Source organism: Podarcis gaigeae, assembly GCF_964106915.1.
Source record: "Podarcis gaigeae genome assembly, chromosome: 6".
In the NCBI taxonomy this organism is placed as follows: domain Eukaryota; kingdom Metazoa; phylum Chordata; class Lepidosauria; order Squamata; family Lacertidae; genus Podarcis; species Podarcis gaigeae.
Genome location: NC_139682.1, coordinates 32,271,870 through 32,288,163, shown reverse-complemented (window position 1 = coordinate 32,288,163; position 16,294 = coordinate 32,271,870). Strand labels below are relative to the sequence as shown.

General features: G+C 41.2%; 1 protein-coding gene across 4 annotated transcripts; it reads left to right on the top strand.

Moving 5' to 3' along the window:
- The first annotated feature begins 971 nt into the window (after positions 1-971).
- LOC310847686 (cryptochrome-2-like) lies at positions 972-14,561 on the top strand. 4 transcript variants are annotated; one of them, XM_083745732.1, is made up of 11 exons: positions 972-1,178; positions 3,164-3,627; positions 3,960-4,076; positions 5,121-5,271; positions 6,410-6,550; positions 8,491-8,661; positions 8,971-9,111; positions 10,022-10,173; positions 11,546-11,643; positions 12,270-12,380; positions 14,164-14,561. In XM_083745732.1, exons 2-11 carry the CDS (start codon positions 3,215-3,217, stop codon positions 14,268-14,270), a joined length of 1,602 nt encoding a protein of 533 aa, XP_083601858.1. In that variant the 5' UTR covers positions 972-1,178; positions 3,164-3,214; the 3' UTR covers positions 14,271-14,561. The 4 variants fall into 4 exon arrangements, with proteins under 4 accessions (XP_083601858.1, XP_083601861.1, XP_083601860.1 ...); XM_083745733.1 differs by lacking the exon at positions 972-1,178 and adding an exon at positions 1,204-1,633; XM_083745734.1 differs by lacking the exons at positions 972-1,178; positions 6,410-6,550 and adding an exon at positions 1,203-1,633.
- The last annotated feature ends 1,733 nt before the right edge of the window (positions 14,562-16,294 follow it).

The window sequence follows — 16,294 nt, the reverse complement described above, 5'->3', positions numbered from 1 at the left end:
GGTTAAGAACAGTTTCAGGTTAAGTATGGACCTCCAGAACGAATTAAGTACTTAACCAGAGGTACCTCTGTATATTCTCCGGTATATAAGATTTGACATTTTATAGCCCTCTACATTCACTTATCTTGGTCCAATAAAAAGTAATCCTGTTCACCTAGGGCAGGGCTAGGGAACCAGATGTTCTTGCACTCCCAACATCAGCCCCAGCCAGTGTGGCCAATAGGAATTGTAATCCAATAGCATCTAGAGACTAAAAGATCACAGTTCCCCCAGCCCTGGCATATGGATGTTGGATAGACAGTTTTGACTATCAGGAGTATGAAGCCACCTGTTTTCTGTAAAGGACCTTGGTTTTAACGGTGGCATTCGACCTGATCATTTTCCTGTTGTGATATCTGACAGCATGGCAAGCTAGAAATGTATGACGTAAATAGATGTGTATGGGATGCCTCCACCTTTGCGTTCTGATAGGTCTCAAGTGCCTACACAAAGCTGTATAAAAGTGCAGAAAGTAATGCAACCTCGCTGCCTCTCCACATTGCCCCTGTTAGCAGCAGAGGAGACAAAAAGGTGTCAGCAGCACTTCCCAGACTGGTCTACACCCGGTCACACAACCAACCCAAGTCTGGACACGCTTCCTCAGAAGAAGCAAGGTCTGACTGAGAGCAGTGTGACTGACACCAGGCTCGGGGATTTATTACCCCGACAGTCGGTTTCCCGTTTTGCAGCGGGGTTTCCTTCCCACATCACTGCTGCTGCTGCTGCCTGCTTAGGGCTGCAGCATTATTATTATTATTATTATTATTATTATTATTATTATTATTATTATTATTATTATTATTATTATTATTTAATTAATTAATAATTAATTAATACCCCGCCCATCTGGCTGGGCTTCCCCAGCCACTCTGGGCGGCTTCCAACCAAATATTAAAATGCAGCAATACATCAAACATTAAAAGCTTTCCTAAACAGACCCAGACCAGACCCGAGTCGGCTCCCGGTCTTCTTGCAAAGACAACCCCGTGCATCTCAAGGCAAAAGCGACTCCCGAAACACCGCCACGCCCTCCCTGAGCTCCTCCGCCACCGCTTTGGAGGAGCCGCTACCGGAAAGAGGAAGGTCTGGTGCCGAGGCTGCCCGGAAGGCCCCTTGCGCCGCTACAGAGAGAGAGACAGGTAACCCCGCGTCCCCAGCAGCCCCTTGCCCGCCTCTCGAGAGTGGGGTGGGAACGGGACGCCCCTTTCCTCCATCTTGCTACCGAGCCTCTCCTTCCCCCTGGAGCTCCTGGCAAGGCCTGGGAGGGTTCCCCCTCTCCCCGTCGCGGTGGGGGTTCTCTCCTCTGCCCCCGAAGCCCAAACTCCGCGTCTGGACGCCGAATGTGTCTCTGCATGCAACGTGCAGGGTTGATTCCCGTCCCTCTTCCTGCATAGACAAAAAGCAAACTGCATCGACGGCGGATTTGATAATCTCCGAGGTCAGTCAGGGAGAGTGAACGCAACCCCTTTTTCCTCCCCCGAGGTCGCCCTGAAGAAACTCCATCCTCTGAAGCGAGAATTTGCAAGAGGATGAAAGTCGCCACTAGTTAGGGAGACAGGCGATAAAAAGGAATGGGCATCTGCACCTTGGACAGGTGTGTAGAAGATGCAAGCTGCATCAGCACCATAGTCAGTATACCTGCTGAAATTCCCTCTTCTAACTATTGGAGGTGCAAGAGCTCTGGTCTCTTTTTTTGCACTTGGTCTCTCTAATCTGAGGACAGAAATTTATCCTGCTGGATAAATGTTGCTAATCCCGATTACAGCTTGTTATTTTAACGTATAATGCATGCCAATGCATGTGTTCGTTGAGCTATGGCCAAGGATAGAATAATGACCAGGAACAACTAGATTTTGGATTCTGTGCTGGAAAGCTGCATTCTGAATTCACCATAAATTTATGCCAGTGCAAACTTCAAAACCAATATATCTGCAGTCACATTGATTTCTAACCACCTACATGCTTGAGATGGGACTGAGCCTGGAGAGTCTAAAAGTATGGTACAGCAAGCAACAAATAGAGTGTTGTGAATGTTTTCTGTCAGGGTGCAGTCAGTCCATCAAATACCATCTTTTTGAAAATTATTTTTGAAAGCTGCTTTTCCAAATTTCCAGCTGCACCTAAGTAGGTATTCTTTCCATTCTGAGGAGTCTACTTGGCTTCCTGCGACCTAGATGCCATTGTGCTAATAACCCCAATCTGTCTTCCTGTTCTTTACCTCCTCTGCTGTTTACTGCAATATGCAGATATTGATAAAGTGAATAGAAGATTTAATCCCTCATAACACTAGGACATGGGACATCCAAGTTAGTTACCTGAACTGGGGTGAGGGAACCTGATCTTCCTTCTGTTGGTTCCTTCTTTCATAACTATTTGCTGGCATGTAGATCACTTCCTTTTAGGCTTTACTACTTTTCTCCTCCTTCAGCCAGGCTTTCTTTCTTTTTAAAAAATTAAAAAAATATATATTAATCAGTACAAACACCAAGCTAGAAAGACACATACAACAAAAACCATAATAACAATAATAACACAAATTTAGATTGCCTACTCCTTGTTTATCACCACTCTCTCCCCCCTCTATTTCCCATTGTTATCCGCCTTGTCACTTAGATATTTGTTCCAAATTTCTTTGTATTTATCCATTCTTATTTGGCGTCGACAAGCAGTTCTTTCATATGCATCTAATCTGTAGTTCTTTCGTATGTAGCTAATCTGTCCATATTATAAATCCATATGCTCAGTGGAATCTTTTTGCGACTCTTCCAATTCATCAAAACAAGCTTTTTTTGCTTCTAATATAGCGTGTGATGTAACCACTTTTTTTGGCCCCTTGAGCTCTTCCAAATTTCCAGAATATACTTTAGAATTAAATTCAGTTCCCCTAAATAACAATTTCAGGCTTTCTTTCTATTTTGACACAGTGTTGGGGCCTGTTTTGTTTAACATCGTGTCTCCATAGTGGACACATGTGAGCTTGTGCTTAGGATGGATTTGTTTTCCAAGAGTTAATAATAAAACTTAATTTTTATATTCTTTAAACTAGCAGCCTTACCAGACTATTTCTGTATACCACTGCAATATATACCAAACCCTGACTTCTTTTCTTTCCCCATTATTGTAGATCTGAATTCTCCCCACATTTCTTCCTTCACGTGTGAAATAAATATCCAACATGCCTCATCGGACTATTCATCTTTTTCGGAAGGGTCTCCGGCTACATGACAACCCCACTTTGCTAGCTGCACTGAAGTCTTCTGAAATCGTATATCCAGTTTACCTACTGGATAGAAATTTTTTGACATCTGCAACTAGGATGGGAACTAAACGTTGGCATTTTCTCCTGCAGACTCTGGAAGATCTCCAGACAAACTTAAAGAAATTGAACTCTTGCTTATGGATTATTCAAGGGGAGTATGAGGCTGTATTGCGGGAACATGTTCAAAAGTGGAATATTACCCAAGTGACTTTCGATGACGAGATTGAACCATATTACAAGGAAATGGAGAAGACTATCCAAGTTATGGGGAAAGAAATGGGATTTGAAGTATTTTCTTTGGTGGGGCACACTTTGTATGACATCAGACGGTACGGAGCTGGCCAAGGGGAAGAAAGCTTATCTCCTGGGGGGCCATTAGTGGTTTTACAGCATAACAAACATGCAAACCTAGCTTGCATTCTGCAAGCATAGATATTTTTCTGTTGCTGATGCAGATCTTCACTCCTTTCTCCTGCAGAACTGGCCACTATTATGAGCACAGACATTAAAATGAAGAGTTTAGGCTGCAGCGCTAAAAACATTAGGGGATAAACATCACTGAACAAAGTTTTACAGAAAATTTAGTTACTCTACTGTGACCCAAGTTCCATCCTTTTGCAGGCGGTTTCTGTTCATAGTGTAATCATCTTGTGTTATACAGGATTGTGGAACTAAATGGAGGGACACCACCATTGACGTACAAAAGGTTTCTTCAAATACTAACAGTGCTTGGAGATCCCAAGATGCCTGTGCAAGACATTACAGCTGAGAATTCACAGTAAGGAATAATTGTACCACCAGAACATAGAAATTTTACTCTAGGAATAGCTGGCTCACTGTAAAATGATTTTATTTATTTAAGACCATTTATATTCAAGCTAAAGTGGTTTACAAAAGACAATCTAAAATAATTTTGCAATAAGTATTTTTTGCCAAGCAAAAAAGTTTGATCCATGTGACTTATGAAAAGATTAATGTATCCTTGTTTTCATAATGTCCAAATTGAGAGTCAAATTACTTTTGGTTTTGTTACATAATTATCTTCTGGGATATTGTGGTAGTGCTTTAGTAAACTGTCCACTTGTGATGATCACATTTGAAAACCAGTGTTGGGGCTCTGAACAGGTTCGATGAACGTATCAGAATTTGAAAAATCTGCCTTGCTGTGAAATACCGGTACTTGAATTTGAAATCTAGCCATACAATGGATTTGATTATGACTGATATATTGGGATCTCAAATGGCCAGACAGTCTCAGTATACTGGCATGTTTTGAAATATTTTTTTTTTTTTTTTTTTGGTAAGCATTACTTAGCACAATACCAGCTGTCGATCTCATGAATACAGAGATGTACAAAAAGTATGAACTGAGGCTATGAATTGATGATCATTTTACAACTTATTTTAATTACCAAGGCTTTCCACATGGACCCATGGGAAATGTACTTTAATTATTTACAGCACAATAATAATTTTTAAAAATCCTTCTCTCATCCCCACTAGGGTTGTGGGTGTGGAAATCCTGTTAGCCCATCTCAGGACACTAATTTGCATGACCACTGCAGTGTTTCCTAGAAACATAGCGTGATATGTTGGGCCTGATTGTGGAAAGATAGGAAGGCAAGGGAGGCAGCTATTCCAGTCTATTATGTTTCTTCCTTTTCTGTTGGCTTTAGGACATGGGTGGTTTCCAGTGGTGGTAACAAGCAACACTTTCTGCTGCATTCACTTGTTCTGTGATAAAACAAGCTGATTGTGTTTGTTTGCCTCATTATGGTATAACATTTGGTTTTCAAAATAAGTCTCTTTATTTCCTTCTTAGAAAACTCAGTCCTCTCCCTGAAGTGGGTCTGGCCGAGTGTTACAGGGTGCCTCTCCCTGAGGATCTTGGGTTTTCCAAAGAGTACAAGTCATCATGGAGAGGAGGGGAAACTAATGGACTCCAACGACTTGAAGAGCACCTGAAAAACCAGGTCAGTCTTAATTCAAGGTGTATCTGTCCTTTCTCATGTTGTTTGTGAGAGGATAGTCAACAGTCTTTCTGATCACCATTGCAAGAACAATCTAAATGCAAGCCACTTACCATCTCCTAAAGAATTCATATCTGAAGTCATCTAGAAAGTCCCACAGCTTTTTGTTTCCTTTTAAAAAATTGCCTTCCAATATTTACCTTTATTCTGCATATCATGAGTCACCAGTGCGGCACCCATGGGTGCAACAGTGCTCTTGGGGTCTCTAACGACTACCACTCTGACCACTATATTATGCTGGCTCAGGTTTGTCACAGTACACAAAGCGCAACAGATTGAATGATAATAACTCTGAAAATTTTACTGGTTATTTCCTATAATAAAGGTCTAGCCCAGTATGTGCAACATATTTGGTTCATATGTAAGGTGTATTACCTATGAGGCTAATTCCAATATTAATACATTTCTTCTTTTCTAGTATACATGCTGCCGAAGCGAGCACAACATTTCTTCTTTTCTTATCTTTTCTTGCTGCTGCTTCTTGTAAGTTCCTGTATAACACAATCCTTAGGTGAAAATAGAAAGGTATCGAGAACAACACAGCTGATGTAGACTGCTGGCACAAGTACTGAGAATCATTCATGTACAATTACTTATGTACCTGTTATACACATTGACAGTCTAATATCAGCTGAGGAAGCCCTTTGTGTAGCAAGGTATTGAACTTGTTTTGGCTCAGGTTTGTCAGCACATAACTATAGTGTGGAGCAAGGATAGCCAACCAAGTGCCTTCCAGGTGTTGCGGACAACAAATCCCATCAGCTCCACCTAGTATGATCATTGGTCAAGGATGATGGGAGTTGTAGTTCACAGCATGTGGATGGCACCACTTTCACTACTACTAGTGTGGAGGCTGTGTTCTTAGCATGGAGCATAGGCGTGCTATAGATTTACTTGTTTTTGAAGTATTTCTAGCCCTTTCCATTGAATTTTATCAAAGGTGGCTTACATAAAGGGTTTCATACAAAGGTAAACTAAAGAGGAATAAAGTTTGCTTATAGAACCCACTGCCTCATTGTAGCACAGCTGTCATTCCAGTTATAGCACCTGTGCTTCTTCTGCTTTGTGTTTCTCTTTTTAGGGTTGGGTAGCAAAGTTTGCTAAGCCAAGAACAATCCCAAATTCTCTGCTTCCAAGTACTACAGGCTTGAGTCCCTATTTCAGCTTGGGCTGTTTATCAGTTCGAATGTTTTTTCACAGGCTGTCAAAAATTTATGCTCAGGTAAGTTTGCAGTATGCAGCTTAGCTACATGTTAAGCAAGGAAATGTGACAAATTTCCATTCCCAGAAAAAGCATGTTATTTTTCCTACAGCAGCTAGGCATGATTTATTTCTTTAACATATTGGATGGATTTTCCCCTAAATTGATTTTTGAATTTATTGTTATTCATGCTTTTATACTGTATTTTATGCTGGTTTTTGTTGTATCACAATTGAGGGTTTTAAATTTGTTGTTAGCCACCCTGAGCCCGGTTTTCTGAACAGGGAAGGGCAGGGTATAAATAAAAAAATATTATTATTTCTACCCCATCTTTTAGTGCAGGCCCACATGTTAAATGTTAAAACCAAAACATTTGCACAAACATGATAAAATCACCAGCAAAGTAAAAAAAAAAAAAAAAAAAAAAGGTATATAGGGGCCAGGCTATCAATAATATCAAGAAAAGTCTTTAAGGATTGCTTAATGACTGTCTACAAGAGACGGGGCCAAGTGGAGTTTTCAGGGGAGGGAATTCCACGGATGTGGGGCCACCACTGAAAAGGTCCATGACCCTATTACCCGGCAACCTATTCAACTTTAGTGACAGGTCTGAGAGGAGGCCAATCTTAGGACCTGAACAGTTTCGTATAGACATAGTAGGAGTTCTTCAGATAACCTGGTCGCAAACTGTTCAGAGCTTTAATGCTCAGTCCTAGCACTTCAAATTAAGCCGAGAAAGAAATGGTTCACCAGTGCAACTGATGCAAAACTGTTGTGTGACATGACATGCTCAAACTACACATAAGCATGCTGGAGGCTGAATTTTGCACCTGCTGAAATTTCCAGATTGTCTTTACATGCAGCCCTACATAGAGAGCATTACAGCACTCTAGGCTGGATGTAACTGGTCCAGTCCACATATAACACTAATGCAAACCATGGGTTAGCACAAATGATGAAATGTAAGAGATTCTGGAGTGAATATCATGGCAACTGCATCGTTCCTCCAGTCCGGCTGCGCTAACCAGGGTTAGGTCATGGTTTGGTTTGGTGCGATTTCCAAACCCAAGCTCATGGTTTCTTTTCCCAAGACAAACCGTGAGGAGTAAATCAAGAACAAACCTTGGTTACAGCTTGTGATTTGACTGAGCAAGAATAAACGTGTTCAGATGTAAAACTAAGTCAAACCAAGGCTTAGCCATGGGCATCCCAGCAGTAGGAGAATTGAGAGAGGAGCACAGCAGCTGCAATCTTTGGTCCAGGAAATTGCATGCTTGCTCATTGCCCATGGTGAAGCTTGAGTCATGTATATGTAATTGAGGCTAGGTCTGCTTTCCGCAGCTAGGGTTGCAGTTGGTGAACCAGTCTTTGCTGGTAAAAGGCACTCCTAGGAACTGGCGTCACCTGCACCTTCCTAGTTAACAGAGTCCAAGAGTATCTCCCAGTTCCATGCCTGAATTTGTAAGCGAGTGCAGTGAAACCATCTGAAACCTTTTGTAAATCTCCATCTAAATCAGTGGTCTTACCAAGAATTCCTTGATTGGATTATGTGGATTAAGATGAGTTAATATACTGTATGTACAATTATGTATACTGATTTTTTAAAAAGCAGTTATATTTGTTATATTTGCCCAATTCATAAGGTTTTAAAATACTTATAGTTTGCTTTATAAAGTGTTAGGATTCCATTTTAAGCACAGCAAGGTATTAGGATCCCATAATAGGCTTGGAAATACTATTATTTAATTTCATCTCTGAGTCTCTTCCATGAGGCATCTCAGTGCGATTTACAATACAATAAAAACATAAAACAATTGCATATATAAAACACTGGAAGAACAAAATAGCTTGTGAAAGGTTCTGGCTTGCTGCTTTCAGTGCTTAAACCACATTAAATGTTACAAATTGTTGCGCTAAATCATGCTTCCCATTTTTTTTGTGTTCCATTATCAATATTACAGTCAAAGAACCATTCCCTGCCACCAGTATCTCTTCAAGGACAGCTACTGTGGAGGGAATTCTTTTATACCGTAGCATCAGCAACACCCAACTTTACAAAAATGGTTGGGAATCCCATCTGTCTTCAGATAGATTGGTACCAAGATACAGAGAAACTCCATAAATGGAAAACGGTATGTTGATTCTTTGGACTGTTTTAGAACTCTGAGGCCATTGTCTACAGTATTTTGCTGATGCTGGAATTATATAAATGTTATGGTTTAAGATGCTTTACCTCTGCTATGTTTTTCCGCCCTGGGACTTTTGGGGGAAGGGCAGACTACAAATACGGGAAATAAATCAATAATGGTGAATTTGTCATCACATCCATTCGGTCCTTAGTCTCTGTAAGAAGAGAGAATGTCAACTATTGTGAGAGTTACAAGGTGGGAGTGCAGCGCATCTGAGCAGATCAAGAAAAATGAAATTGTTCTATTTCTTAGGCACAGACAGGATTTCCCTGGATTGATGCCATTATGACTCAGCTCCATCAGGAAGGCTGGATCCACCATCTTGCTCGCCACGCGGTGGCCTGTTTCCTGACACGTGGAGACCTCTGGATCAGCTGGGAAGAAGGAATGCAGGTTCGCAGTACTTATTTTGTCTTCTGCCCTGATTGGCATAGTCCTGTAAAAAGCAAACTTTCTAGGGAATCTGAAAGCAACCTCAGTGTTTAATCAAAAAAAATTTCTTCCAGTAGCACCTTAAAGACCAACTAAGTTAGTTCTTGCTATGAGCTTTTGTGTGCATGCACACTTCTTCAGATATTTGAAGAAGTGTGCATGCACACGAAAGCTCATACCAAGAACTAACTTAGTTGGTCTTTAAGGTGCTACTGGAAGGATTTTTTTTTGTTTTGACTATGGCAGACCAACATGGCTACCTATCAGTGTTTAATGTTAGCATTCCCCTTAGCAAACTGGGGGGGTGGGGGGGAGTTTATTGCAAACATAATTTTGATTGGAGTGAACAGCAAGTATCCTTTGGAATGAAAAGGTGTTAAGGCTGTAATCCTATGCTCACTCTCTTGTGAGCAACTCAGCAGAATATACTTCTGAGTAGACACGTATAGGATTGTACTGTTAAGTAAATCAGTGTAAAAATTACATATAGTTCTAAGGTGGTAAATCTATACCAGTTCAGAATATGAGTGATGGCTTACATGATTGAATGGTTCATAATAATTCCTCACATTGATGTCACAGGGAAAGGTTCTAACTTAAACTTGTCCCTTATATCTAGTCTTCTATGTCCATGTTGTTGTTTTTTTTGGGGGGGTGGTTCACAGGGACGTTAGATCCCATGATTCCACTGCCGGCATAGACATAATTCCTGAGGCATGCTGGGAAGCCATAGCTCTTGCACTACCACCCAGGTTTGCAAAATCCCCCGCCCCCCTGCAATTTGAGGAGAGTCAGCAGTTTCATGTGGGTTCAGTTCAGCCCAACTTCGCACTGTGTCTTATTTTAATGGCATGACTCTCCTCAACTACAGGTGTTTGAAGAATTGCTTCTGGATGCAGATTATAGCGTGAATGCCGGGAACTGGATGTGGCTATCAGCCAGCGCTTTCTTCCACCAGTACTCCCGCATTTTCTGTCCTGTTCGCTTTGGCAAGCGCACAGATCCCGAAGGGCAATACATCCGGTGAGTACGCATGGTTGATACATGTCAGGGAACTGCCATCGGAGCCAGAGGGAGAGGGAGGGCTCCAGAGGGGTTCCGGAGAATGTCCTGGGAGGGAGAGAAGCAGCCCATATTCTGGGGAAGGAAATCAGCGTAGCACCAGTGGAGAAGGGGGGCAGATGGGGGAATCGGCGAGGTGGCTCCATGACTCCTCGCCGGAGAGCACGGGTCCTCCGCTGCCCACACCCTCCCTGCGCAGAAGGCTTCCGCGCAGGGAGAGTAGGCGGAGACTAGGCGTCAAAGAGCTTCTTTGCTGGAAGAAGTTCAAGAAACGTCCACTGATGGATTCTGCCAGCAATTGAGACAGTCACGGGTGAGTGGCTATCCGGACAGAAAGAGTTCACCCAGGTAACCCAGCCAGGTGTGGTGCCGATTTACGCACGAGCCACCCCTAGAACCATTACAATACGTCAGGGTCTATCATGCTATAAAACGTAATAGCAGTGCTGTTGGATAAGAACAGTGGTTCATCTTGTCCACATCCCACAGTAGCCAATCGGACGCCTTTTAAGATGTCCACAAGAAGGCAAGCAGGAATAGTGGAATGGGGTAACTGTGCCCCTGAAGGACCAGGTGCGCAGCCTGGGAGTCAATTTGGTCTCACAGCTGTCCATGGAAGCGCAGGTTAATTCTGTGCCCAGGGCAGCTGTCTACTAGCTCCATCTGGTACGCAGACTGAGACCCTACCTGCTCGCGGACTGTATCGCCAGAGTGGTGCATGCTCTAGTTATCTCCCGCTTGGACTACTGCAATGCGCTCTATGTGGGGCTACCTTTGAAGGTGTCCTGGAAACTACAACTAATCCAGAATGCGGCAGCTAGACTGGTGATTGTGTGTGGCCGCCGGGACCACATAACACCAGTCCTGAGAGATCTGCAATGGCTTCCGGTACATTTCCAAGCACAAATCAAAGTGTTGGTGCTGACCTTTAAAACCCTAAATGGCCTCGGTCCTGTATATCTGAAGGAGCGTTTCCACCCCCATCGTTCAACCCAGACACTGAGATCCAGCGCCGAGGGCCTTCTGGCGGTTCCCTCATTGCGAGAAGTGAGGTTACAGGGAACCAGACAGAGGGTCTTCTCGGTAGTGGCACCCGCCCTGTGGAACGCCCTCCCATCAGATGTCAAGGAAATTAGCAGCTTTCCTATCTTTAAAAGATATCTGAAGGCAGTCCTGTTTAGGGAAGTTTTTAATATTTAATGCTGTATTGTTTTTAACACTCGATTGGGAGCTGCCCAGAGTTAAATTATTGTAATTATTTATAATATAATTATAATATAATAATAATAGAAACATTTAACAACACAAGGTGTGTGCTAATTATATTTTTCAGAAAATACCTCCCAGTGCTGAAGAATTTCCCCTCCCAGTACATTTATGAACCTTGGGTAGCACCAGAAGAGATACAGATAGAGGCAGGCTGCATTATAGGTAATACTCAAAAAAAAGTAAATGTTCACTATGTACCCAGCAGAGTAGGGCCCTGCTTTCCCTGGTTTTACCATATTTCCCTCTCCCTCTCAGTACCTAAGCTTCCTATCCTCCTTTCTGTCTGCCCCCTCCAGTCAGGGCAGGCTCTCAGAAAGTATCCCCTTCACCATACTGTGTTTCACTGCCTCACTTCCAATGACCCCATTGCTGGGTCAGATGACCAGTTTCCCAGCTTTGGAATTGACATGTTCCTCTATTCTCTGGGCTGCAATGAGAGTGCAGCTTTCTGTTTCCCAAGTACCATTAACCACTGCACCCAGCTCACCTTAGCCGCTCTGAAGTTTCTGCTTCCCTGGTGTCAAATCCTGTTCTCTCTCCTCATTCAGGGACTTAGCAAGCAAGCGCCCTTCTTCCCTCCCTCCCATGACTGCCTTTATCTGCCCATTGTGTTTATTTGGTCTAACTATTAAGCCAGTGTGTTTCCCTGCAGCTGGAAATGGAATTCCATTTTGGTATTCAGTCAGGAATTTGGAAAGGTTCTACCAAGTTCCGATACAATTAATTCGAAGAGTTACTGTTAGTAATTCTGTTTCCTTTCTGTCATTATTTCCTATGTTTTCCATTAGGTAAAGATTATCCCTTTCCTATTGTAAACCACAAAGAAGTCAGTGATCACAATCTACAGCTGATGAAACAGGTTAGAGAAGAACAGTATAAAACGGCTCAGCTCACAAGAGGTGCGTCCGCAGGCTGGTACTGAGCTCTTTCAATTTGACAGGGATTGTGGGTTTCTCTTGATTCTGAAATCTAACCATAGCACAGTGGTACCTCGGGTTACAGACGCTTCAGGTTATAGACTTTGCTAACCCAGAAATAGTACCTCGGGTTAAGAACTTTGCTTCAGGATGAGAACAGAAATTGTGCGGTGGTGGCAGGGGGAGGACCCTTTAGCTAAAGTGGTACCTCAGATTAAGAACGGTTTCAGGTTAAGAATGGACCTCCAGAATGAATTAAGTTCTTAACCCGAAGTACCACTGTAAAAGCCTGGTAGCGTCTCTACAATTAAAAGTAACAATGTTGTAGATCTCTCTTTATAATCTGCATCTAGGTAATTCAAATTCTTTATTAAGAAAGGTTCCATTCTGCCTTTAAAACATATGTGCAAATTGTGCATAGTTTTGCTGCTCTTCGTGGGAAGTGAAGTTCTGCAGGATATTAAAGGCCTGCTACTCAGTCCCTTCAGAAATTTCTCCAGGCATTGTTTATGCACTTTCAAGACTATTTTCAGAGCCTCAGAAAAAATTAAGACGAATCCAATTATGTCTGTCCCCTAGTGGAATGGGCACCTTTGGTGTAATGTACTGTCTCCCCTAAAATCTGCTCCAGAGGGCTGGGGGGCAGCAGGGGTAAGGAAAATCCTATTGTGGAGGAGGAGGAGGAGTTTCGATTTGATATCCCGCCTTTCACTCCCCTTCAGGAGTCTCAAAGCGGCTAACATTCTCCTTTCCCTTCCTCCCCCCACAACAAACACTCTGTGAGGTGAGTGAGGCTGAGACTTCAGAGAAGTGTGACTGGCCCAAGGTCACCCAGCAGCTGCATGTGGAGGAGCGGAGACGCGAACCCAGTTCACCAGATTACGAGTCCACCGCTCTTAACCACTACACCACACTGGTTCTCTGTGTGAGCAGAAATCCATTTGCTCAGTGTTAGATGTCACCCTTAGACTTTTGTTTTTATCACTGCCTAGGCAGTTTACAATCTGCATTATATATGGATAACACAGGAGGTTAGAGATTGATAATGAGGAGTGATGCTAAGGAACGGAATGCCAAATGGCAGAGGCTGTAAGGTAATTCAGGAAAGGCTTTGCTAAAAAAAATATGAAAATGTATAATGGATTTCTTTCCACAAGATTCTAAGGGGGAAAAAACATTCTTAGGAATTTTTTCTTGGGAAAAATAAGTCATTACATGTATATTACTTCCTAAACTGGTCATTGTTTAGTATTTTGCTTTAGTATGTTTTGGAAAGTACAAGGAACTAATTCCTCCAGGAGGCATAGTTAATATTGTTTATGTATCTTCAAAGATATTAAAGCCAGGATTCTAAAATTTTCACAGCTGGTTCTACGTGCCCAGTGAGACTTTTCTCACAATATGTTAAACCACTTTTGAAATGGAGGGAACTTTCAAAACTAGATGCTACTGGTGGTGGAGAGGGGAGAGAGAAGAAGAAGGGGGGGCAGTGGGGGAGAAATAAAAAATCCCTCCTGGCAAACTCAAGTCCTTGAGTGTGCCTGAAGTAGCTTTTGGAACCCAGCCTAAGTATTTTATTTGCAATTACATTTCAAGTGCTCCCTTAATTTAGTCAGGCGCTATTGGATTTGACCAAGGGGACATTTCCGTTGAGACATAAAAAGAGTATTCCATCTCTTCACCAGTGAAACTCAGCCTTCGAGTTTTAGTTAGTGTACATATTATGAGTAGTTTTGCAGTAATATGGTATTCACCTCCTTTCTAGATGATGTGGATGATCCAATGGAAATGCAGCTAAAGCGTGGATGTTCTGAAGAGACCACACAAAAGAAAAAACTTGCCAGAAGCAATGAACAAGGACAAACTGATTGACTGACAGCCCAATACTAGTTAGGTTTACTCAGGAGTAAGTCCCACTTTATTCATTGGGACACACTTCCAAGCACTTACTAAGCAGGCAACAGAAACTCCTAGAGACTTCTCAAAATCAAAAAGAAGTGATGAGGTGGTTAATTTGTGCTATTTATATTATGCAAATAATTTGGTTCTTTGCCTGTACCTGAATTTTCTCCTTCAGAACCACCACCCACAACAGCTAATTTTGAAATAATTCATAGAATAACTTGCAATGCAGATGGTTAATAAATCATTTCTAGGAAAAAGGTTCAGTGTTTGAGTTCTGATTAGTTTACATAGATATACTCCTTTGACAGGATTCCATTCTGATCAGTGGTCAGTCAAATGTTTGCTTCGAGAAAAGATGTAGGCTATTTTTAATAAATTGTTTTCACACCACTGTGTTAACAGCTGAAGACGAAAGCTGGCCACAAAATATGAAACCAATGGAATCATTTTCCAGTGGATTTACAATTCGGACAACAATATATTTATTTTACAAAAGTGTTTCTATAACCACCATATCAGTAGTTATAGAAATGCTTTTGTACAACACTAAAACATAAATCACCTTTTAAAAACTACAAGTAATCATAAAAGTGACTGGCTAATCAAGAAACAGTAGCTAATTAATTGCGCCAAGAAGGAAGGAAACCTAAAAAAAACCACAAGCAACAGCAATTCATCTGTGGTGCTTGGGAGAAATATTCTGCATATTAAGGATATGTTTTTTAAAAAAGAAGCAGAAAACTAGATCATGAGGGATGAATTATGCAGTATTCTCTATTTTTTATATTTATATTTTATTGAAACTTTTCAGTAGAGAAAGATAATTAAAAGGTTAGGAAAAGTGAACACAAAACAAAATGAAACAAAAAGAAAATTACTTGAAACTGTGGTATAATACAATCTGTAAATATATACATATATACGTATGTAAATACAGTGGTACCTCAGGTTACATACCCTTCAGGTTACATACGCTTCAGGTTATAGACTCTGCTAACCCAGAAATATTACCTCGGGTTACGAACTTTGCTTCAGGATGAGAACAGAAATTGTGCTCCGGCGGTGCCCCATTAGCTAAAGTGGTACCTCAGGTTAAGAACAGTTTCAGATTAAGAATGGACCTCCAGAACGAATTAAGTACCGTACTTAACCCAAGGTACCACTGTATAAAAGTATAACAATGATTCTAATGAGTATAACATCATTATGCTTTTCTGTAAATGGATTCAAAATATCCTTATATTTATCCATATACAATCTACGTCTACAAGCAATCTGTATGTTGTATGTGTAGGAATATCCATCATTCCAAGGGAGCCATGGTATTATCTTTCTAATGTATGAATATCAGTCTTCTAGCAGAAGCAAGGATCCAAAAAGTCCATTTATGTCAACCCACTGTCAAACCACATGTCGTTGGTTTGGAACTTTCATCTGACAGTTTTTAATTCCCGCCCAAAGTAATATTTATCTTAATACATTCCTCAAAAAAAATTTCAGTAACTAGTATTTGACAATAAGTAAGCTTGGTGATATAATTTCAATTTTGTAATTCCAAATCCTCCTTGTGTAATTTGTACTTGCATTTTTAATAACAATAAACTTGGGAGTTGAAGAAGCCCATAGGCATTCCCTTAATAAGGAGTTTATTTTTTAGAACTATTTTCTCAGAATATGAACTGGAATTCCTTTCAGAATATAGTTTAATCTGGGAATAATATTCATTTTGAGAACATTCACCCTTCCCCAAAGGGTAAGGGTTAGTTCCTCCCATCTATTAATATCTAAATAAAACTTTTTGATTACTTTATTAATATTACATAACTGGGTTATGTCATTTGGTATTAAAATACCAATATATTTAATGGATTTTGAACAAATATGGAATTTCGATTTCTTAAAAGAGTAAGTGAGCACCTTTTCACCTATTGGCATCAATTCTGATTTAAGCCAGTTAATAGAGTAGCCAGTAAATTTGACCAAAAGTATAT

Excerpts from the sequence above, each read along its gene's own strand:
- LOC310847686 (XM_083745732.1), top strand. The coding sequence starts at position 3,215 with ATGCCTCATCGGACTATTCATCTTTTTCGGAAGGGTCTCCGGCTACAT. Across the intron at positions 8,662-8,970 it reads AACTCCATAAATGGAAAACG|GCACAGACAGGATTTCCCTG; the intron begins GTATGTTGATTC and ends TCTATTTCTTAG. Across the intron at positions 9,112-10,021 it reads GCTGGGAAGAAGGAATGCAG|GTGTTTGAAGAATTGCTTCT; the intron begins GTTCGCAGTACT and ends CCTCAACTACAG.